This window comes from Urocitellus parryii, chromosome 3 (genome assembly GCF_045843805.1).
Source record: "Urocitellus parryii isolate mUroPar1 chromosome 3, mUroPar1.hap1, whole genome shotgun sequence".
NCBI classification, from domain to species: domain Eukaryota; kingdom Metazoa; phylum Chordata; class Mammalia; order Rodentia; family Sciuridae; genus Urocitellus; species Urocitellus parryii.
In genome coordinates this window covers 156,608,143-156,632,601 of record NC_135533.1, presented here as the reverse complement: position 1 = coordinate 156,632,601, position 24,459 = coordinate 156,608,143, and the positions used below count along the sequence as shown (strand labels likewise).

Below are 24,459 nucleotides of genomic sequence, written 5' to 3'. Positions count from 1 at the left end.
TAGAAGACAAATGAACAAAATTTTATAAGGAATTTATGATGTGAACAATGAATCACTGAGTGTAAGCAGGTGTGGATCCTCCTATGTCCAAGTCCTTGATGATTGAGATCAGTCTTCTCTCTTTTAATGGGTGGCAGCTTCCTGTTGAGCCTATGAATTTTTAAAAGTTGTAAAATTTGATTTTCTACTTTTTTCTTATTGGGAACTGATGTGGTTGTAATTATGTTCCTAATTCTTGGAACATATCGCAAATCAGTGAGATAGTTTCAAGCTGCCTTTCATGTTGGAAAAATCTAAAACTTTTTTTTCTTGAGAGTCCAGTATTTTTTTAAATAAATGCTACATAAAGTCTTTTTAAATTTTGGCTTTAAGTTCTTAATTAAAACAACTTGCCATAAAAAATTTTAAACATAAAATATGAGTTAACCTGACTTTGCTCTCTGTCCTTAGACAACTGGGAGGATCTAGTGAAATTCCTGCAGATGGCTAGGAAAAACAGCCGTGCATCCTATATAGAGACTGAACTTATTTTTGCATTGGCTAAAACCAGCCGTCTGTCCGAGCTGGAAGATTGCATTAATGCACCCAACAATGCCAACATCCAGCAGGTAGGATGTGCCTCCTGGGGATCATGAACTTCTGCAGCCAAAATTAGGTCAGGGGAATGCTCCTTAGAGTGATGTAGATTCTTTTCTGGAGGCAGAGGATACTGGGGATTTAACCCAGGGGCAATTTACCACTGAGCTACATCCTTAGCCCTTTTTATTTTTTGAGACAGGGTCTCACTAAATTGCTTAGGGCCTAAGTTGCTGAGGCTGGCCTTGAACTCTCAATCCTCCTGTCTCAGCCTCCTGAGTCCCTGGGATTACAGTCATAGGCCACTGCCCACACCCACCCTCTGCTGTGATGTAGTTTTTTTTGTTTTTTTTGTTTTGTTTTGTTTTGTTTTGTTTTGGTGGGAAGGTACCAGGGATTGAATTCAGGGACACTCAATCATTGAGCCATATCCCCAGCCCTATTTTGTTTTTATTTAGAGACAGAGTCTCACTGAGTTGCTTAGCACCTCACTTTTGCTAAGGCTGGCTTTGAACTCAAGATCCTCTTGTCTCAGCCTCCCTAGCCACTGGGATTATAGGCAGGCACCACTGCACCTGGCTTGTGATATAGATTTTTGATGGTGCAGAATAAGCCACAGAGGGACTGAGGTCTCAGCCCAGTGGTAGAGCACTTGCCTAGCATGTGTGAGGCACTGGTTTGATTCTCAGCACCACATATAAATAAATAAATACAAGTGAAGGTCCCTTGACAACTAAATTTTTTTTTTAAAAAAATAAGCTACATAGTAACTTGTTACTGTCATTGTTATAGAAATTAAGACCCAGGGCATTTGACTTGCACTTAGCTATACACATCAGAATGGCCCTCAGAAGAAGAGATGTTAGGACTTACTTTCAGCTATTCTGTTTACCCAAAAAAACAAGATGATCTGGCTCACTCATAACTAATAATCCGGATACATAAATGATACATGTTGAAAATAACATTATCATATGTCAGATAACCTAATAGGGAAAAAGTATTCCTTTTTAAATGAAATAAAATCAAAATGTTTAAATAAACCCTAACCAAATTTTAAAAAAGAACACTAAATGAAAGATGTAAATAATTATAATCTTCCACAAAGGTAAAATATTAATCCTGCAAAGTGATAGAAAGATGAAGGTATAATGAACATGTATGCTAAACCAGGTGTGGTGGCACACACCTGTAATCCCAGCCACTCAGGAGATTGAGACAGAAGGATCACAAGTTCAAGGATAGCCTAGGCAATGAAGCAAGACTCTATCTCAAGATAGAGTGCCTATGGGTTCAATAAATACCTAAAAGAAAGAAAATATATTCTGTACAGCAATTACAGTGTCCTTTTTTAATGATTTTTTAATTTATTTTGCATTACATTTCTTAATACACCATTATACAATAATTTATCATATATCTGATTATATATAAGGTATGTTGACACCAAATTCACATCTTCATACATGTCTTTTGTATAATGATGAGAGTCTCCTTTCACCATCCATGCTATTCCCCTTCTCCCTCCCTTTCCCTCCCACCCTTATTCCCTATCTAGAGGTAATCTTCCTTTCTTGCTCTCCCTCCCAACCCCTTTTTGAGTCACCCCCCTTATATCAGAGAAGACATTACACATTTGTTTTTTGGGGATTGGCTAACTTCACTTAGCATAATCTTCTATAATGCCATCCATTTCCCTGCAAATGTCATGATCTTATTCTTTTTTATTGCTGAGTAATATTCCATTGTGTATAAATGCCACATTTTTTTATCCATTCATCCAGTGAAGGACATCTAGGTTGGCTCCACAGTTTAGCTATTGTGAATTGTGCTGCTATAAACGTTGATGTGGCTGTGTCCCTGTAATACGCTATTTTTAGGTCCTTTGGGTATAGTCCTTTTCTTGAAAGATTGTACATAGTTCATTGAAATAACACAAAAGTAGACTTTAAATTTCAAAATAAATTCTAACTAGTTGTTGAAAATTAGGTTAATGTTTTGAAAGGGATTTGAAGTTCATCATATAATTCTATATCCAAAATAACAATCCATATGAAATATTGAAAAGGAAAAGTATGTTCCTTGATAAAAATTTTTAAAATATTTATTTGAATCTTTGCATTAAAAGGGAGTTTTTAAGCATGTATGCAGTAGAAGAAAGCACAAAGGAAAATATTTATTCAACATACTGTTATTGACAGGGCACAGAGCTGTAAATGAAACAATGAAAATAATAATCAAATTTCTGCTCCCATTAAGACATTATTATAGGGCTGGAGTTGTGGCTCAGTGGTAGAGTGCTCGCACATGTGAGGCCCTGGGTTCCATCCTCAGCACCACATAAAAATAAATAAATAAATAAATGTATTAAAAATACATTTTTATATATTAAATGGTAAGTATAAAAGGGAAAAATGAGGTGGGGCAGCTGGATGGGTATTCTAGTGTTAGATCCCCTTGGTAGGGGCTGAGTCATCATCCCTTTGTGGTGGTGAGAAAGGGGGGTTAGAGCATAGAGGAGGGTAAGTTCAGGGATCTCTCATGGAGTGTTTGGGTATGTGCAGTAGCAGTATGAAGATGGTCAGGGTGACTGGAGCCTTAGAGCCAAAACAGCAGACACAGTAGGGAAGCATTTTTTTGGCCTCTGCAAGTTGGGTCTCTGGCTTTCCTCTGGGTGAGAGTGACAGATTTCAAGCAAAGGAGGCACACGATCTGCTCTAGATAGAATGCTAACAGGAGTTGATGGTGACAGCACCCAGAATGTGGTCAAAGTGAGTGGCAAAGCATATTTCACTTCTGGATATGTCTCAGAGGAAGAGTTGACAGGATTTGCCAACAACTTGGTGTGAGAAGAATAAAGCAAGGATGAGTCCGAGTTTTGGTAGCATAAGGGCTTGTGCTTTCTGAGGCAAGCAGTATGAAGACTGCCTCGGGAAAGTGAGGGCTCCCGTTTGAATAATCTGATCTCTACTAGATGCCACATGGATCTGTATAGCTGGCTGGAAGAGTTAGATTCATTAGAAGTCCAGTAGAATGAAAAGTGGCCAGAGGAACAGGACCATTTTCTGGGGGATCAATGTCCCTGTCACAGAGTCAGGGACAAGAGACTGAGGGGATTAGACATGTAGACAGCTCTCCTGAAAAATGTTGTTCTGAAGGTTAGAAACAATGGCAGCCATCCAATAAGGTAAGGCCAAATGAGTAGGATTTGTTTTCTTTCAAGTTAGGGGAAGGAACGGTGGTTCCTTTAACTCACAGGAGTTGTTTTTTATAGAAGTTGACACTGATGCGGGTTTCTGGGACCTTGGGACCCTGATGAGGAGCAGAAGAGGTCAGGAGTCAAGTGCATCAGTTGTGATGGCAGATGAGGTTGTGGTGGCATGTGAGGTGGATAGCCATAGGCATGGTACTGCAGCAGGGCTCTTCTGATGATTTCTGTTTTTTCAGAAAATAGGAAGCCAGGAACTGGCTCCATTGAGGAACTGTGGAGGTTTGAGAAGAGAAGATATGAAGTGATTGACCAAGAGAAAAGACATGGAAGGAAGGAGAGTTATAGTATTATGAATTTGTCTGAGTTTCATGGTCATGAATTCAAAGAGACCTGTAGGCTGGGCACCATAGCACTTGCCTATAATCAGAATTGTGAGTTTAAGGTCAGCCTCAGCAACTTAGTCCCTATCTCAGAAATAAAAAGGACTGGGGATATAGCTTAATGGTAGAGCACCTCTGGGTTCAATTTCCAGTACTACAAAAATGAATTAATAAATAAATAAAGGAAGGAAGGAAGGGAGCAAGGGAGACCCATCAACACTTTGAGCTTCAGCTCTCCCTGTGTAGCTCGGTATTCCCAAGTGTAGAATGTGAAAAAAGTTGGCTCTACACAGAATGGAAAACAACTAAGAATGTTGAGGGTGAATGCCAAGAACCACAAACTTGACTACAAGCTGCCAGCATAAGGTGGCACAGTCAAGGAGGGCAGAAGGGACAGTGGGAAGTTAGTGGAGTCACTGGACTGGTGAAGCTGAAGTGCTTGGGACAGTGTGCTGGACAGGAGTCAGTTCTGGGCAGTGTGTGAACCTGTGACAGGAGTTCACAGGGTGACTGTATAAGGTTTAGGGAATGGCCATGGAAGTGACTGGATGCTATCATGAGGAAGACAAGGTCCTCAGCGCAGAGGAAGTCAAAGAATTTATTAAGGAACAAAGAGGATATATAAATGGCAGCAGGAATGAGGACTAGTGGGTGATTCTGACACAAGTTTCTCAGCAGTTTTTAGTAACAAGGAAGGGAAGAGCCTGGAGCAGCAAGGAATATACCTCAGTCCAGGCCAGTGGGGTACAGGTGTAGGAGGTAACATCCAGGGCCTGAGAGGTGCTGGAACACATGGTAACATGGGAACTCGCAGGCAGAGGCTGCCCCATGAGAAAAGGGAGGGTTTCTAGGGACTAGGAGGATTTTTTTTTTTACCTTTTGGGTGCTCTGGGTGATAAGAAAGATACTTACCTCTGAAATAAACAGAAAAATAACTCTGCCTTATGTAGGAACTTAAAAACTAATTCTGGGGGTCTGAGGATATAGCTTAATATGCACAAAGCCCTGGGTTCAATTTCTAATATGGGGGCAGGGAGAGTAAGGGAACTGGGAAAATCTTTCCATATAAGAACATCTTAGTAACGTTCCCAATCATCTGCAGGTTGGAGACCGCTGTTATGAGGAAGGGATGTATGAGGCTGCCAAACTGCTATATAACAATATTTCTAACTTTGCCCGTCTGGCTTCCACTTTGGTCCACCTAGGTGAGTATCAGGCAGCAGTGGACAGCAGCCACAAGGCCAACAGCACTGAGACATGGAAAGAGGTAAGCTGTTGGAAGTCTCCAGAAGAATGTTAGTCTGACAAGCATTCTCTCCTTGTCCTTCCTGTTATACTCCACACTGTTCTACCAAGTAGGATGAGTTTGGGTACTGCCTCCTGTTCAAAAGAGAATTTCAGTCCTCTGGGACAGCTCAGAGAAATTCATAAGCTAGCATTTATGGTGGGAAGCAAAAGTCCCTGAAGAACTCCATCTTAGACCAATCAGTCCCCAGAAGCATCTTAATAGTATGACATTTCAGTGTTATGAGTATATTATGACACTTTTTGAATTCTTGGTACCACATTAGTAGTGACATTCTTAGTCTTTCTTGGCAAATTGGTAGGGCAAGTTGTGTTGAGATGCTGTTAATATCAGAATCATCTTTAATTAGACAAAACTTTGTAAAGAGATGTGAAAGAGATAAACTTCAGTTAATCTCTGAAGCATTGCTTAATAAAAGATTAAAATCAACCTCAATGTCCAATATCAAGGCCTTGGTTAAGTAGTATATATGTTGTGACTCTATTTTGCTATTCAAAATGAATAAGCAGAACTAAATGTGGTGGTACATGCCTGTAATCCAAGCTACTCTGGAAGCCAAGGTAGGAAGTTTGCAAGTTTGAGGTCAGCCTTGGAAGCTTAGTAAGACTCTGTCTCAAAATAAAATAAAATAAATGACTGGGGGTGAAGCTCAATGGTAGCATTTCCCTGAGTTCAAACCCCAGTCATGGGAAAAGATGTTTCCAATAACATGAGAAATGTGTTGTTGAGCAGAGTGTACAATGTAATTCCATTGGGTGCATAAGAGATTTAGTAGGGTACTAAGTGTATATATCACACTAGAAAATAATGGGCCAAAGATTATTTCAAGTTAACAATTGGGTTCTATGATTATTACATTTGCATGTTCTTCTTTATCTACCATGAGAACATGTGCTGTCTTCAGAAGATAAGGGAAGTAGGGAAACCATAGCAAGCCTATTTCTAGTTTTAGTACAGAGTTATTCAGTCAGTCCTCTAAAGAAACAGAGCTCAGGCTGGGGCTGTAACTCAGTAGCAGAGGATTTGCGTGGCACATGTGAGGCACTGCTTTTGATCCTTAGCACAGCATAAAAATAAACAAAGCCATTCTGTTCATACACAACTACAATAATAAAAAGAAGCAGCACAGTTCAAGAGCCCCTCTGCACAAGGGCATCCTTGACTTAATTCTTATTATCCTAAAGTATACATACAGTACAGTGCATAGAACAGTTTTATAGTTAAATTATTATAGCAAGCAACTCCCTACAGATAGCACTCAGATAATAATTATTCTTGAGCTGTACATACCTGAAATTCCAGCATAACTGTCACCTAAACAAATCTCTACATCTCAGGACTTGGGCAGTAATGCCATGAGCTCTTCTGTTTCCATAGTCCAGAACACCCCTTGGCCTACAGATTGTTGATGTAATTTTTTTTCCTCCCAGTCTCATTCAGGTCATTTTACAGAAATATTGTTCAGAATCTTCCATTTGCTTAAAAAAGACCCTTCACTAGTATTTCTGCATTTCAAGTTGCATGCAACTGTTGTAGTGCCAGGTCTTGTCTTGGAAATGCTCACGCTGACCTTCCCCTAGGTATGCTTTGCCTGTGTGGATGGGCAGGAGTTCCGCCTTGCACAGCTGTGTAGCCTTCACATCATCATTCATGCAGATGAGCTAGAGGAGTTAATATACTATTACCAGGTAAGGCAGCATAGATGAGTCAACTCTAGCCAGAGTATCCCTGCAAGGGATGCTGATGATGAGTGATACCTAACACTCTAAATAATGTGCAGTTCCATTTTTGGTATATGAAGTGCAGAGTGGCTTGTTAGCCCACCTGGGCCTCATGCTGGTTGATGTCCCACTAAATTTTTTATGTCCTTTCTCTTCTTTTGTGTCCTGGGGTTTTTTAAAGCCCAGACAGTGGCTTGCACAATGGAATGCCCCATGGAAAACTGGGCATGGAGTACTGGGCAGGTTGTGGCACAGCCACTAAGTGTGCAACCCATAGGGGTTGAGATTATCTGATGCCCGAGGGACAGGTACATTCAAGAAGGGGACCACAAGACAGAGGTGACCCTTGTGACCCTTGGCAGGCAAGTCAGTGTTCACATTGCAGATAAACTCTGCTGTCGAGTGGTTAGTAGGTGCCATCCTCTTGTTGAGTTGGGTCCACTGGTGGGGTTCCTAGAGATGTCCAGTCACACCAGGTGTGGTTATAGTGAAGGCAGACTTTGTTCAAGCAATTACAACTTCCCTGGGACTTGAGCCTCATTCCCCACTTACTGAGTAAAAAGTAGCCTGGAGGGGCCTCTGGCCAGCTCAAGGAGAACAGACAGACTAGGAAGCTGAGCTGGGAGGTCACTGGTCACCTTGAATCCTAGGAACAAGATAAGACCTGACTAGAGATGCTAGAAAGAGCCAGGAGAGACAGGAAGAAGTCTTTTGAATAGATTTTGTTGCAAGAGAGTAGAAAGCGAGGTGGTATTTGGCAGGGGACAAAGTTTCAAAATACGAATGTTTTAGGACAGGACAATTAGCAGGATGTTTGCTGGAGGACAGTTGTGTAAAGGAGAGTTAATGCATAAGAGAAAGGAGAAAGTTGCTGGAGCAGTGGCCTTGATGTGCAAACGGTAGGGCCTGTAGCAGTTGGTGGATGCTAGATGAGATACAGGCAGGGTGCCTATCGAGTATAACTATGGGTGCCACTATCAAGGAAGGATATTTTGAGAGTGGTTATGGAGGGTGTCCTAGGGTGGAGGAGAGGTATGAGTTGCCTCAAGTATGAATCCTTTCCAGGTCTGTGGTTATTGATGTACAGGGAGACAACATGTGTTGTCTGGATGAAGAGGTGTTTCTCCAGTACTCCAGATGCTCCAGACTGATAGATGGTCTTGTCTGGGAGGATGGCAGAGGGAGTTGGGGCTGAATGCAAAGGGATAGCCATCATAATTAAAGACAGTCACATGACTGAGAGAACAGTGGGTTGCTCTTCTGAATGGAGAGTGGAGTTGACTTGTTGTAGTCAGGAGTACACGTGCTGGATTACACCTGTAATCCCACCCAGCTACTTGGAAGGCTGAGGCAGGAGGATCACAAATTTGAAGGCAAGCTGGGCAACTTAGTGAGACATTGTCTCAAACACACACACACACACACACACACACACACACAAAAAAAAAGTACATTGTGTAGAGAGATTACAAAGAATCATTCTCAGATCCTGTTATCCCCATTTCTGTTTATTTTTCATAATTCTTTTCATTAACCCTAATTTGAACTTAAACTTGAGAATTATAGTGAGCTGGTCTGCATCTAAAGATTGGTAATTGTTACATGACCCAGACAGTTGCTAAGTAAAATGATGTAGTTTGTACTAGTACCTCAGTGAGATCACACAGTTATCACATTTGGCATGGACCACACTTTGGTATGGACTGTGGATGGAGGGTGTCTGCAGGCAGGTGTGTAATACCTCTGACCCATGTGTGGCTATTGATCTGCCAGGATCGAGGATACTTTGAGGAGCTCATGTCCCTACTAGAAGCAGCCCTGGGCCTGGAGAGGGCCCACATGGGCATGTTCACTGAGCTGGCCATTTTGTACTCCAAATTCAAGCCTCAGAAGATGCCAGAGCACCTGGAGCTCTTCTGGTCCCGTGTCAACATCCCAAAGGTACCTGTGTCCTTCCCATAGTTCTGGTCACATCTTTGAGTAGTTCAAATTGATCCCTGCCATGCCCTCTCCATTCAGGTGCTGAAGGCCGCAGAGCAGGCACACCTCTGGGCAGAGCTGGTGTTCCTCTATGACAAGTATGAGGAATATGACAATGCTGTTCTCACCATGATGAGTCACCCCATTGAATCTTGGAAAGAAGGTCAGTTCAAGGACTTCATTGCCAAGGTAAGTGGGTTACAGAGCTCTGGCAACTACTTGCCTCTGCCAGGCCCTGTTCTGGTGGGGAGAGGGTATGTGGACACCAGAGTATGCCCCCCAGCCCACCCCACCTATGTGTGTTTGTTACATGTGCATTGCACCATCATCTGGGTTAATGGTGGTAATTCCATCTACATGAAGGGAACTGATGCTTAGAAAGGACAGATTACAGGCTAGGGCCCCCAGCTGGGCTGTAGACAGGGTCAAGTCAGTATGCAGACCTTAATCTACTCGTTTTTCTGCTCTGTCAACTTGGGGCTCTGCTTCACACCTTGTCAGCCTCCATTTTCTATTTTTTTTTTTAATGTTTTTTTTCTGCCAGCCCTGTTAGAGGCACAGGAAATGCCCTTAGTGGAGGGACCATCCCAGGGTGGTCCTACAACCTCATTAAGCTAAACAAGGTCTCAGAACTTCTCTTACCAGCCACCACAGCTGTCAGGAGTTATCGTGTTTGGGTGTTAGCATCAAACAAGCTATTATTACACATTTCTGGTTTCTGAGTAGATCTAACCCCAGGACCTCTCTTTCTCTGCTTGGCTCTGCCCACAAGTTAGGAGAAGGGGTTAAAAGGGATGAAATTGACCATCATCAGTCGTGTGTGTGCATGCACAGTATTTTAGTGGGGATAGAATCCAGAGCCTCACTCACATCTTTTACTACTGAGCCCATGAAACCCCCAAAACTTTTTTCTTTTCTTTCTTAACTTGAGGCGGGGTCTTACTCAATTATCCAGGATGGCCTTGAACTTTCAATTCTCCTGTCTCAGCCTCCCAAGTAGCTGGGATTACAGGCACATACCACCATATCCAGCAAGTCCCCAGGCCTTTTACACTGAGCATCTCCATTTTGCCCCAGTGTTTTGGAGTAAATAATTGGCTCACTACCCTCTCCCCTCTACTATCTGTCAGCAAAAGAAAGCATCCTAACTTCATCTTAGTCTTGCCATTCTTGGATTAAGGAGCAGGATGGCACAGCAGCCCCTCACAGCTATTGCCTCTCTCATGCACCTTCTTTTCAATAGGCAGCTATCTGTGGTGGGCATGGGTGGCAAGATGGCTGCCAAGTGAGGTCTTTGTGCCTCCTGGGAACTCTCTAAAGGAAGAATCATCAACAAGGTCAAACACCAAGCCACATGTTAGGTTCTTGGTGGAGGAGGATATCCATGTTATCTTGTATGTAGGGTAGGGTAGCATATGAAGTTGGCGACCTCTGGTAGGGTATCTCACCCTGAGTACATTCTGCAGGTTTCTAGTAGAGGACAAGCAGGTCACCCATTGCTATGGTCCATCCCAGGCAGATATGTCAACATGCTGGAAAATCCACACCTAATCAATTCTTTGTACTTATACAAAGATTAACTTCTTAGATACCAGGGTGCATTTTAAAAACGACTTGAAGCGGCAGTCCTTTCTGTGTCTTAGTGTACATAACAGTGTAGAACAGATGAGGCCTATTAAGCAGGAAAGCAATCTCTCTCATCTGCCACCTGTAGGGCTGACAGTCAAGGCTTTTCTTTTTTCTTTTTTTTAAAGAGAGAGTGAGAGAGGAGAGAGAGAGAGAGAGAGAATTTTTTAATATTTATTTCTTAGTTCTCGGTGGACACAACATCTTTGTTGGTATGTGGTGCTGAGGATCGAACCCGGGCTGCACGCATGCCAGGCGAGCGCGCTACTGCTTGAGCCACATCCCCAGCCCTCAAGGCTTTTCTTTGTGTGATGATACACAAAAGCTTCTGCCATACTCTGATGTATAAGAGACATGTCACATCAGCTCATATGTAAAGGACAGGAGATACAGAGACATCATCCCCAGTTAGAGGAAGAGGACATATACTGTGTAGGGACCCAATAAAAGGGTAACATTTAGTCTTCATTCTGAGCATATGAAGAGGGTATGCTGTTGAGTCTGTGTGGCACCTGGCTAGGCAGTGGCAGGCCAAGTAGGGAACTTGTTGACATATATAGGGTTGGCATTCTGTTTCCACCATTCACTAACTTAACTGTGAAACAGAAATATCATTATTGTTATAGCTCAGTGGTAGAGCACTTGCCTAGCATGTGTGAGGCACTGGGTTCAATGCTTAGCACCACATAAAAATAAATAAAGGTATTATGTTCATCTACAACTAAAAAAATTTTTTTAAAGAAAATGAAATGGGGGGTTGTGGTTCAGTGGTAGAGTGCTTGTCTGGCTTGAAAGAGGCCCTTGGTTCAATCCTCAGTGCCGTATATAAATAAATTAATAAAACAAAAGATCCTTTGACAACTAAAATATTATATATATATTTTTTTAATTTTTTAAAAAAAGAAAAGAAAAAAGAAATGTTGGGGCTGTGGTTGTAGCTCAGTGGTAGAGCACTTGCCTGGCACATGTGAGGCACTGGTTTCGAGCCTCAGCACCACATAAAAAATAAATAAGTAAATGTATTGTGTTGATCTACAACTAAAGAAGAAGAAGAAGCAGCAAGAAGAAGAAGAAGAAGAAGAAGACGGCGACGAAGAAGAAGAAGAAGAAGAAGAAGAAGCAGCAGCAGCAGCAAGAAGAAGAAGAAGAAGAAGAAGAAGAAGAAGAAGAAGAAGAAGAAGAAGCAGCAGCAGCAGCAAGAAGAAGAAGAAGAAGAAGAAGAAGAAGAAGAAGAAGAAGAAGAAGAAGAAGAAGAAGAAGAAGAAGAAGAAGAAGAAGAAGCAGCAGCAGCAGCAGCAGCAGCTGGGTACAGGGCACAAACCTGTAATCCCAGTGGCTTTGGGAAGCAGAGACAGGAAGATCACAAGTTCAAAGCCAGCCTCAGCAATGGCGAGGTGCTTAGCAACTCATGACACCCTGTTTCTAAATAAAATATAAAATAGGACTGGGAATGTGGCTCAGTGGTCGAGTACCCCTGAGTTCAATCCCTGGTACACCCCCCCCCAAAAAAATATCATTGTTGTGGACCTGAATTATCCCATTGATGAAATGAACATAGTGATTTCTCCCCATAAAGGGGTCAGTATACAGTAGATGCTGCATACATTAGATGCTTCTTACAAGTAATATGAATACTGTCATTTTAAGACCCCAGAGCACATCAGCCAATCACCCTGGAATTCATGACAAAATTTCTAAGCCTTTGTTTTCTTTTCTACAAAACAGAAATAGTGCCCCATCCCACTGGGGATCTGAGGCACAGTAGAGATGATGTCCAGGATTTGTGACATCTCTGGCACTCCTTCTGCTTATTAGATGACTAGATGAGACCCCTCTGATCTGGCCTCTGTGCTTCTGAGTGAAAGGGCCAGCCTGGAAGGATGACAAGTTCCAGAGCTGTTGGGGGCCAGCCAGTACACAGGAAAAGCTTTGCAACAATGCTTGGTAACTGCTCTGCATCTATGAGGCTGGTATTAGAAACATTGGAGCCTGGTGACAGCAAGTGCTCTAACATAAGAGGGAAAGGTCAGAGGAGGAAAAGAAAGAGAGGCTAAAGTTGTCAGTAAACATAAAGGGGCTTCCCCTCTAGGCCCCACATAGCTGCTCAGTCACTTAAACCCTGCATTTCTAGAGGCTTCCATAGTGTTCACCCTGCCCCCAGTGTAGCTATAGCTCTGGTCACACACCATGTATACCCTCAGATCCCTTTTCACTCACACAGATATGTTCATATTGCTGGCTTGGCTCATACCCTTGTGGAGCATAAGAATTACCTTGCTTTCTGAGTAGTAGAGCTATATGCAGGCCATGGACATCACTGCTATAGTTCTCAAGTCATTGAATGATGCCAGCCAGCAGGAGAGTAGCAAGTGACCAGTGGGGAAGAGCCAAGAGACACAGAAGCCTGGCCAGACCTTGAAGTCTGGAAAGACACAAGCCTTCCTGGTGGTGCAGGGTCTTCCCAGGGCTCACCCAAGGTCTGAGTGACACACCATCCAGCTCAAAAGTACTGGAGATGTAATAAGACATGCTACTGGCTTACTTATAGCTCAGGAAGAGCTGAGGGCATCTGATTGAATAAAAGAATTTTGTTGCTTGTTTGTTGTTTTTTTTTTAGAGAGAGAGAGAATGTTAATATTTATTTTTAAGTTTTCAGCGGACACAACATCTTTGTTTATATGTGGTGCTGAGGATCGAACCCGGGATGCACGCATGCCAGGCAAATGCGCTACCACTTCAGCCACATCCCCAGCCCTTGTTGCTTGTTTTTTATGTCTGAGTTTATTTCATCTTATTATACTTCTTTCATGCACTTAACAACTATTGGTTGAGTACCAGACATGTGTCAGGTAATTGCATAGGTGCTTGAGTAAGGCAGGAAACAGGAATGCAGAGTATCAAATGGCAAGTACTAAATAGAATAGTACTGCAGAGATGGGAGTTGGTAGATCTGAGGCAGTTCGGTCCTAGGGGTGTCATGACAGGCCTCAATAGTCAAGTGGCATTTGATTAAAAAACAGAAGGCGGCACAGTGGACCAGGATATTGGGAGGCATGGCAGGGAATGACCTTGGGCTGTCCCCCTCCCTAGGTTGCCAACATTGAGCTCTATTATAAAGCCCTACAGTTCTATTTGGACTATAAGCCTCTGCTCATTAATGACCTGCTGTTGGTGCTCTCACCCCGGCTGGACCATACCCGGACAGTCAGTTTCTTTTCAAAGGTGAGTTGGCTAAATCCCATTGTCCAGAGAAGAGTGCTGGGGATGTAGCTTAGTGGTAGAGCATCTGTCTAGCACATGTGAGACCCTGGGTTCAATCCCCAGTATTGAAATAACAATAACAACAATAATTTCTCTAGTAATTTGAGAGAAATAGAATAGGGAATATGCCACTTATACAAATTATGAGAAATAAATATTCAGAGCTAGCTAAATAATTATATTGAGCTAGCTCTGCCTAGGCTGTCTAAAGGGTATGACCTTTGTAAATAAGTTTTGAAATTGATCCCCAACCAGTTTCAAAATTCCATTTATCAAACTGCTTTAGGTTTCAGACACAGGCTTGCATTCCAAACCTGTGTCCACAGATGAAATAGTATTGACTGAGTAACCCAATGATCTCTTTGTGTATGTATGGGCCTGTTGATCCTAGTTGTTAAGAACGTGCTCTCTGGCTCTGCAGAGCCCACACCCACTTACACTTCCTCAGTATATCCCAGGCAACCCCTTACAAGGTCTCTGTGATGAGTACGGCTGAGTGTCTCAACCATTTTCTCCAACTTATCAGGCAGGCCAGTTGCCCCTAGTGAAGCCTTACCTGTGTTCAGTTCAGAACCAAAACAACAAAAATGTGAATGAAGCACTCAACCATCTGCTGACTGAAGAGGAAGATTATCAGGTTGGTATGGAAGAAGCAGCTCAGGAGCCAGTGGGCTTCTCCCTGCACCTGCCAGTCTGTTCTCATAGCAGGTTGAGGGTGTGGGGGCCCCATCAGGCACCAGTGGATATATGGGCAGGGACCTTTCTCAGGCTATGGTAGCAGCAACCACCACAAAGTAATTCCTGGTGCCTGCTCACTGTGCAGGTAGCCTGTGTCACAGTGTCTCCTCTCTCATGAAAAAGCTGTCTTTCTAGGGCTTGAGAGCATCTATCGATGCCTATGACAACTTTGACAACATCAGCCTGGCTCAACGGCTAGAGAAGCACCAGATGATCGAATTTAGGCGCATTGCAGCCTATCTTTACAAGGGCAACAATCGGTGGGCCCAGAGTGTGGAACTCTGCAAGAAGAACCATCTCTATAAGGTTGGTCACCTCACACAACTATTCCCTCCCTCATTTGCCCTGGCCACCTCACTGATGCTTTATGGATTGGGGATTAAAGGGTTCACACTTCAGACCTCTCCCAGAGACCAGGGCCTGAACTTCACCTGGAGATCCTTGTCGGGGGTGAAGGAACTCAGTTTTAGAGCATGGGATAAGAATTAAGAAGAATCTAGAACCTCTTAGAAATTATTTGGATTAAAGGTTCTTGCAGAGTCTTATGGAGTTGATTCATTTCCAGCAGCCCAAACACAGTATGGTAGGATTCTTTTTGTTGTTGTTGTTGCTCTCTACTTATCAAAATTTGAGAAATTAAACCTAAATTAAAATTAAATTCAAAACATTTGTTTTTTCCAATGAGAGGTGGTTCAGAACCTCTCTCAAACTCTAAGTCCAGGCACCTGCTAATCAGGCTGGACTACCTCGAGGGATTGCCAACACCCTGAAGGCATTGTCATCCTCTGGTTGGCCTGAATATCTCCCCAGCAGGGCAAAGTGGAGTTGCACAAGCAGGCCTTTAGGGTGATGTGTTATGTAGATGAACTTATTTCCAAGGGTTCTGTGTGCCAGGAAACCCTGGGAGCAACCCAGCAGGTGGTAAGCTTGACTAAGGATCTTACTCCTCAGAGTTGTCCTTGGGTGCTCCTTAGCATTTTCCCAGTGTACTCAGACAGTATCCACCACTTGCCCAGGCATTTGTTTTCATGGCACCTGAGCTCTGACTCCATTAAGGCATGTGATCCTTGATGTCAGGATCATGTTGAGCTTCATCCTAAGTTGTCATCTCCAGTGTTTTAGATTGTTTCCATGATATTTAGCCCTGGGCTAGGGATATAACTCAGAGGTAGAGCACTAGTTTTTTTGTTTTTGTTTTTGTTTTTTGTTTTTTTTTTTTGGGGGGTGGGCAGCGGGATCTCCATACTGCTTTCCATAATGCTTAAACACCGAACCACACCCCCAGTCTTTTTATTTTTTATTTTGAGACAGGGTCTCACTAAGTGCTTAGGGCCTTGCTAAGTTGCTGAGGCTCGATTTGAACTTTCAATCCTCTTGCCTTATCCTCCCAAACTGCTAGGATTGCAAGTAGTGTATACCACCATGCCCAGCAAAACAAGATTTCTTATGCTCTTTTGTAAAATATACTCTGTTCTGTTTCATGTCTAATTTTTTAAAAACCCAGCTACTGGGGCTGGGGTTGTGGCTCAGTGGTAGAATGCTTGCCTAGCAGTTATGAGGCACTGGGTTCAATTCTCAGCACCACAAGTAAGTAAATAAATAAGATAATGGTCCATCAACAACTAAAAAAAAAAAAAAAACTATTTTGACTCACCATAGTTCTTTTACAATTGATCATAGTTTATATTCTGAGAAAACATTTTTCTTGCTGTCAGAATGATCTTTCTAAAATATAATAATTTTCTTTCAAATGCTTTCCACTACTATAAAGATAAATTTAAAACTACCTTGACTTCTAAGGCCCTCCATTACTAGTTATTTTATCCCTGGTGCTTCCTCTATCTCACCTCTCACTGGTTTCATGTTCATTTTACAATCTGACCTTACTTACTTTCTTTTTTAAATTTTATTTGTTGTTTTTAGATATACAGGACAGTAGAGTATATCCTGACATGAATTCATGGCGTATAATTTATTCTAATTTGGGTCCCATTCTTGTGATTGTACATGATGTGGAGTTCCATTGTGGTGTATTCATATATGAATATAGGGATATTATGTCTGATTTATTCTATTGTCTTTCCTATTTCTATCCCCCTAACTTTCCTTTGTTCCCTTTGTCTAATCCACTGAACTTCTGTTCTCTCCCCCAACCCATTTTCTGTTAGCATCCACATATCAGAGAGAACATTCAACCTTTGTTTTTTTGGAATTGGCTTATTTCACTTAGCATGATAGTCTTCCATATCCATCCATTTACCAGCAAAAGTTATAAAGTCATTATTTTTATGGCTGAATAATATTCTTCATACATTAATCTGTTGAAGTGTACCTAGGTTGGTTCTGTAGCTTAGCTATTATGAATTGAGCTGCTATAAACCGTTGATGTGGCTGTGTCACTATATGCTGAACTTAAGTCCTTTGGGTATATACCAAGGAATGAGATAACTGGGTCAAATGGAGATTCTATTCCAAGTTTTCTGAAGAATCTCCATACTGCTTTCCAGAGTGATTGCACCAATTTGCAATATTGTTGTTTATTTATTGTTGCCATTCTGATTGTTACCATTCTGAAATGAAATCTCAGCCTAGTTTTAATTTGCATTTCTCTAATTACTGGAGATGTTGGACATCTTTTTATGTATTTGTTGACCATTTGCATTTTTTCTTTGGTGAAGAAGCACTTGTCTTAGTGCGCATGAGACTGTGGGTTTGATCCCCAGCACCACAAAAAAGAAACAAAACAGTGAGCACTTAGCAGGACATGGTGGCACACGCCTCTAATCCCAGCAGCTCAGGAGGCTGGAGGATCACAAGTTCAAAAACTGCCTCAGCAAAAGCAACTCAATGGACCCTGTCTCTAAATAAAATATAAAATAGGGATGGGGTTGAGGCTCAGTGGTCAAGTGCCCTTGAGTCCAAGCCCTAGTACCAAAAAAAAAAAAAGAAAGAAAAAGAAAGAAAAGAAGAACCACTTGCTATGACATCTAGCCCTTAGTGCTCAAGATCCTTTCTGAGAGCTGATAGGTCCCCTGCAGAAACTCTACAACCAAACAGAAGGCACCCAGGAGCTAGCTACTGGAAAGCAACAACAGAACTCAGACACATCCTGGCCAGCCTGTCTCACCTACTCTGTTCTGTCCCCATGGGTGCCTGCCACACATAAATGTGCAGCCTCTTTGCCTCCCAGACAGTGATGAGTGAGCAGTGGTATAAGTACTGCCAGAGGTCCTTCTTTTCTAGCAATCCACTTCTCAGAGCCACATGAACCAAAAAGACAATCCAAAGGACAAAACATTAGGTAGAAAGTGGAAAGCATGCTTCCCAAGACCTGTGATTCTGTTCTCCAAGGAGCATTTGTTTTTGTTTGTTTTTGTTTTTTTTTCACATTTTTTGTTGGTACATTACCCAAGAGGCATTTGTTTGTCACAACTGGGGACACAGTGCTTTAATAGGAGATAGAGACCAAAAATCATATTCAACAGCCCCCAGTACACAAGTGACCCCCCTGCAAGTGTCAACACTGCTGTGCTAGAAGAGTCTTCTCTTGAGCAGAACCAAAGTCACCTGGAAGAGAGTATCCATATCACAGTATACCCAGTCAGGGAGCAACTGGAAAAAGTATTTCCAAATGGCAGAGGTAGAGTTAGATAATCATATGATCAACAGTGGCACCCTTGAGGATTGGGGTGTAGTCAGCTTGGCCACTGTGAAATGTGCAGTGTTAGATGGGTCAGATGAGAAGCAGATAAGGGCTGAGGGCAGGAGGAACAGGGTCCCTCCACACACTTATGAGTTAGGAACTGGAGTCAGCAGCAGTGAAGTTGTAGTCATGGGTCAGGCAAGGTCAGTCAAGCACCAGCAGCAGTCTGGAAGGAGAAATAGACAGCAGCAATGAGAAGAGGAAGGTGTATTCTCAGCCCCCAGCTGGTTTCAGGCAGTGGGAGCAGGGTACTGCCTGACAGCTTTGTTGGACCTTTAAGTCCTCTAAGAAGCCACCTAGAGGAACTCAGTCTAGAGTTCAAGGGGTCTGAAAATGCCTAAGGCCTATAGAACAGGGAAAACAGAAAGGTGCCTTTAGGTGTGGGTTGAAGACAGGCCACCTGAGAGTGACCAGTCAGAAGGAAACATTCAGGGAGACTGATGGCTATGACTAAGTTGGCATCAGATGGCCTCACACATGTGCCTGAAGGCTTCCTGGAGCTTTCACTTCGAGTCTTGGCTAACTGTGGACAGAAAAAAAAAAAAAAAAAAAAGTCCTGGGGTGGGGCTGTGTAGCTCAGTGGCAGAGCACTTGCCTTGCACACATGAGGCAGTGGGTTCGATCCTCAGCACATAAAAATAAATAAAGATATTGTGTCCAACTTTTTTTAAAAAGAGTTTTTAAAAAAGTCCTGATCTTTTAGTAACAGTGTGGAGGCTGTAGCAGGACTCTGAACTGAGCAGCAAGCAGGTGGGAGAAAATTTGTTTGGGAGGAAGGGAAAGAGGACTACTACCCAGAGCTGGCTCACAGAACATATTCAGGAGTCTTCTAGGGTAACTTGGAGGCTTATATTAGAACCCATAGTGGGTACATGAAGCAGGGACAGCAACTCTGCTTCCCATCCTCTCTACAAATTGTCATCAAATTGCACAGTCCACAAATTAGGTTGAGTGACCATGGGCAAGTGACTTCATTTCTGAGTAGTGACACCTGTCACAAGGGCTGGGCTGGAGTCAGGAAAGCTAGCTCATACAGCTAGAAGCAACCAGAGCACTAGTTTCCTACTAATTTGTCATAATGTGTGTGGCCTTTTGTACATAATGTTTTAAACAAAGACATTTGCAAATACAGAAATGGAAGTTAGGGGTTTTGAGGGAAAAAGCAGATCACTTTGTGTCTATGTGTGTGTGTGGTACTGGGGATTGAACCCAGGGACACTCAGGCTGAACTACATCCCCAGCCCTTTTTATTTTGAGAAAAGGTCTCACTAAATTGTGCAGACTGGCCTCAAACTTGTTTCATGATATGGGATTATAGGTATATGTGTCTGTGCCCAACCAGATTGCTATTTCTTGAACACTAGCTATTCCCTTATAGCTGTTCCACATTAGCTGGAGCTCCAGATGGAGGCATGGCTATAGGTCTAAGCAACTACATCCCCTTGCAGGTCCCTTAGAGAAGCCCTGCACACTGCCTCTACACCTATGTCTTTGGCCCTGATGTGGAACCTCTGTTTCCCAGGGTGCCCTACTTGTGTGTGCCACCTCCAGGCAATTCAGCAAGGTTTGAGAAAACCACATTTGGTCCTCTCTAGAGTCCCTTGTGGTAGCACCTTCATCTTATCAAAGGGCAACAGGCACAGGGAACATCTCAGTTGTGTACACACTCATTCTATACTGTAAAGAAGAACCTTGTAGAGCAGCATCTGCCACCCCAGTTGACTAAAGGCTCAATGCCTCTATGTGGTTTTTTTTTGTTGTTGTTGTTGTTGGCTGCAGGATGCCATGCAGCATGCCTCAGAGTCACGTGATCCTGAGCTAGCTGAGAAGTTGCTACAGTGGTTCCTGGAGGAAGGAAAGTGGGAGTGTTTTGCAGCCTCTCTCTTCACCTGCTATGATCTGCTTCACCCAGATGTGGTGCTCGAGCTGGCCTGGAGACACAACCTCATGGATTTTGCTATGCCTTACTTCATTCAGGTGATGAAAGAGTACCTTAACAAAGTAAGTAATGACTATGCTGTGACTCCCTGGCATAGCCTATCCCTGGTGGTAACCTGGCCCTGAGCCTATAGGGCCCATTTGGCTCTGGTGGTGGGCCCATTTGAGGCCAGTTGCCCACCCCTAGCCTTGGCCTGCCTGCAGGAATGGTCTGTTGCCTCTATGTGCAAGTAGTTTTTTTCCCAATAGCACCCTGCTCTAGAAAATCACTGTGGGAAGCATTGGGTAGAACTAAGCACTTCTTATTCCCAGAAGCTGTTCTGCAGACCTTGCCTGGGAAGCTACAGCAGAATACACTGCTAGGGAGAAGGAAGGTGTACTCACCTTGGGCTTCATCAGTGAGGCACCAACTGGTAGTACTGGCTCCCCTTCAGCACACAGCCTATTGGGATGCACATAGGCTAGGCTGTCTCCTCTCAGCATCTAGTGGAGTCTGGAGATACAGCTATTGGTGACCTCATTGGTGATGACCCCCTTATGCTGAGCACTTGATAGGAATATTACCACATGTTAACTCCTTCCAACAGCTATGCAGGGATGACTTCACCTACCTCTTCAGGTCAGTGTCTGATTTTGAAATTTTTTCTGAGTACCAAGTCCTAGGAGTGCCTGTTTGGGACCCAGCTTTAGCCTGTGTTTAGAGACCTGTGTTGTCTCTCCCAATTGTTTCTAAAACTGTGGAAAGTTTCTCAGTACCACCTTCTTGCCCTTGTACCTATGCACCAAACCTGCTTCAAGCCAGGTAGATACCCCAAAGCCACTCATGTTAAGATTTCTTGCCATGGTACAAGGTAATATGGGGATCCTGGGTTAGTGTAAGCTGGAAAGATATAGCCTGTGCTGCTAGCTTTGACCTGCAAGGGTTTGCAAGGCTGCCGGCTACCTACAGAGCTTCCGGGGATTGTCCAGCCCTTGGTGAGGGCCACTCCAAAGGCAGAGTAGGGTATAGAGTGAGCCACTTTGGCTGTTGTTCTGCATGTCCTCAGTTCCATAATTTCACTGCAGAGAATGTAACTTAGTCCTATCTGGATAGCCTGCCTGGGTGAGGCTTCATTATCTTCAAGGGGTGAGGGATGGCAACCCCGACCATGTGGCTTGAGCAGCCAGAGGACACAGATTGATTGAGTTTACAAGGGTACCTGGTTTCCCCACCACAGGGGACTGTCCCCCAAGGATTTTCAGGAGCATGTTTTCTGTCTATTTTGGATGATGGTGTTTGTCTTGGCGGCCACTGTCAACTCAGACAGCACTGTGGCCACATAGGTAACCCAGTTGTTGGTCCATGGTTTCCAGATACCACCATTATACCTAGGAGATAGTGGCTACTGTGATGCCTGCCCCTGTTTCTGCCAGACAAGGTGCCTGCTGTGGTAAAGAGAGGAGGGTCCCACAGGGGTCTCCTCAACAGATGTGTAGGGGTATAGACATGGACTTGTTCTTGGCCTAAGCTGCAGTCCCACAGAGGCAACACGGCAGTGCCATAATGGTGAGGGACCCAGACAAGAAGACCACAACTGGGCTGGGGTTGTGGCTCAGTGGCAGAGTGCTTGCCAAGCATGTGTGAAGCACTGGGTTCAATTCTCAGAACCACATACAAATAAATAAAATTCAAAAATTCATCAACAACTAAAAAAAATAGTTAAAAAAAATTAAAAAGAAGGCCACAACCCCTCTTGACTGAAGAACTAGGTTGGGGCCTGCCAGCTCATCTAGGAAACTTGTAGGCTATCCCTCTGCAACCCTCCAAATACTGTCTGGGTGGAAGTAGGTACAGTCCCAGCTCAGATTTTTGCAAACCGCCAGCAAAGAGGACAGCCTATGGGCCATAATGCCTCATCTAGGTCCTGGCTTGCTGCAGGAAGGCGTTGTCAGGACGCCTGGCCTGATCTTCCCAGACCCAAGCTCATAGGGGAAAAGTTATCTTCATTTTTACTCCACACCTGTTTTGGGGGATTCTAGATGCACAGTTGCTATTGTCCCCATTAGAACAGTGCTCATACCTCTGACAATCCCTTCTGCACCACTTCATTCTGTTCCCAGTCTATGACTACTGCACAGGGGCAGCATGTAATGGCACTTCATAGAAGAGTAAGGATGCAGCTTGTCCCCAGTGTCTCACAGATGGAGTGTCCCAGGTTTCAGGTGACTGGTCTCTTGAAGACCACATGCTCTCTCTATTGGATAGGAGGGGCAGGCAGTCACGGTACACTACCCCAGCCCTGCAGGTTCATAAGCAGTGCTGTCCCTGTGTCCAGAGCCAGGCCACACTCACAGCCTATGACTACTAGCCACTGCTACAGTGTACCTGGGGGCCCCAAGTCCACCACAAAGCAGCTAGGCTGGAACAGCAGCTGGGGCTTCACCAGAGCTGTTCCAGATGCTCTGTCTCAGCCCCAATCCCCAGGCTTCACCTCATCATGGCCTTCCTGCAGAGTAGGGTATGGAGTGAGCCACTTTGGCTGTTGTTCTGCACGTCCTCAGTTCCAAGTTTCCTGGAAGTTCCTGTGTCAGGTCTTCTGTCCCATGTTCACCTAGAAGCGGGACTGTACTCTGTTGTATGGGTGCTCACATGCTCCTGCCTCTTGCAGGTGGACAAACTGGATGCCTTGGAGAGTCTGCACACGCATAAGGAGCATGTGGGGGAGCCTGCCCCACTTGTGTTCGGTAGGTAGCACACTAGGGTGGGGATTCACGCTGCCCTGCCCTAGTTGGGCTTCAGATAGAGATATGGATGGATGGATATTTGGGGGGTAGTAAGGGCTTCAGTAGTTTCTAGGTGTAAAGGGTAGTGTCCAGGAATTTTGGCATAGCCATCTTCTCTGCTCTGAATGCACGTGCCTTATGGTTAGGTGTTACCCTGCTGTGTCCTGCCCTATTTGGCCCTGAGTGTATGGCTGTTGCTGGCTTGTGCTAGGAGTGGCTTTGCACCTGAGAACCTGCTGGAGATGGCCTGGCTGTCTTAGCAGACTGGAAAAGCTGTTGGGTCCTGACTGCACTGCAGAGCTAACAGGCCTTCCAGGGTGGTATGAGCACATAGCATACCAGCTGGGCTCCAGTGTGTCCTCCCAAGACAGGGTATGCACCCACTATTAATATCAATCTGTTTTTTTTTTTTTTTAGATTTTGATGGGCATGAATGAGAGCCAGCCGATTGAGCTAAGTAAGTGTCCAATATGAGGACCAGCTTGCCTTCTAGCCTGGCCAGCCCCACAGCAACACTCCCACCCTCTTTGATCCCAGGCTTCTGCTCTCCCCATGCCTCAAGCTCTAGGTGGTCAGGGTTGATCCTAGCAACCCTGCTTCTTGGGCCTCTGGCTCAAGTGGCAGCCAGGAGAGAAACCCCAACCTGGGCATCAGGAGGTCTTCTCACTCTGGGTTTCTCTCTTCTGCAGGCCAGCAGCTGACGCTGACAGTGAGCTCTGCTGGCTTCCCCTATGGATATGCAGCTGCTCCTGCCTTCACCCAGCCTCCTGTGTTTGGCTTCAGTGTGTAGTGGGTATTCAGTATCCACACCCTGCTCCACCCAATTATTAATTTCTCTAAGAAACATTGTACTCTGGACACACAGAGAACCCTGATTGGGAAGCAGGACACATTGGCTGTTATTTATTTTTACTGAAGCCCAATGATGGCAGCTATTGAGCCATCTTGGAACCTGGGAAGGTCTCAGTAGACCCTGACTGCCCAAGAAGACAAGCACCAACCACAGTGGGACTACTGCCTCCAGACCCTCTGGCTGGAGCCAGGCATTGCTAGGGAAGTTCTTTTCTACAAGGATTCCCTGAAGCTTGGTAGGAGGGGCATTCTCTTCACCCCACATTGGCTGAGCTGTCCTCTCCAGGCTACTTTGCAGACATATAGGATTTGTATGGAGATGCCAAACCTCAATGACTCTGAGTCTCCTGCTGATTATGAATATTAAAAGTTGGTTTAGCAAGACGAAGCTTCTCTGTTTGGTG

General features: G+C 44.1%; 1 protein-coding gene across 4 annotated transcripts in view; it reads left to right on the top strand.

The window, feature by feature from the left end:
• Cltcl1 (clathrin heavy chain like 1) overlaps window positions 1–24,439 on the top strand; it is a 103,938-nt gene extending 79,499 nt beyond the window's left edge. For all 4 annotated transcript variants that reach the window (XM_077796171.1, XM_077796170.1, XM_077796173.1 and 1 more), the window contains exons 22-33: window positions 451–608; window positions 5,270–5,434; window positions 7,054–7,161; window positions 8,968–9,135; window positions 9,214–9,363; window positions 13,891–14,022; window positions 14,588–14,698; window positions 14,935–15,105; window positions 20,282–20,503; window positions 23,089–23,164; window positions 23,621–23,660; window positions 23,893–24,439. In XM_077796171.1, the coding sequence (XP_077652297.1) occupies window positions 451–608; window positions 5,270–5,434; window positions 7,054–7,161; window positions 8,968–9,135; window positions 9,214–9,363; window positions 13,891–14,022; window positions 14,588–14,698; window positions 14,935–15,105; window positions 20,282–20,503; window positions 23,089–23,164; window positions 23,621–23,640 (1,481 nt within the window). In that variant the 3' untranslated portion in view covers window positions 23,641–23,660; window positions 23,893–24,439. The remainder of the gene's footprint in view (window positions 1–450; window positions 609–5,269; window positions 5,435–7,053; window positions 7,162–8,967; window positions 9,136–9,213; window positions 9,364–13,890; window positions 14,023–14,587; window positions 14,699–14,934; window positions 15,106–20,281; window positions 20,504–23,088; window positions 23,165–23,620; window positions 23,661–23,892) is intronic.
• The last annotated feature ends 20 nt before the right edge of the window (window positions 24,440–24,459 follow it).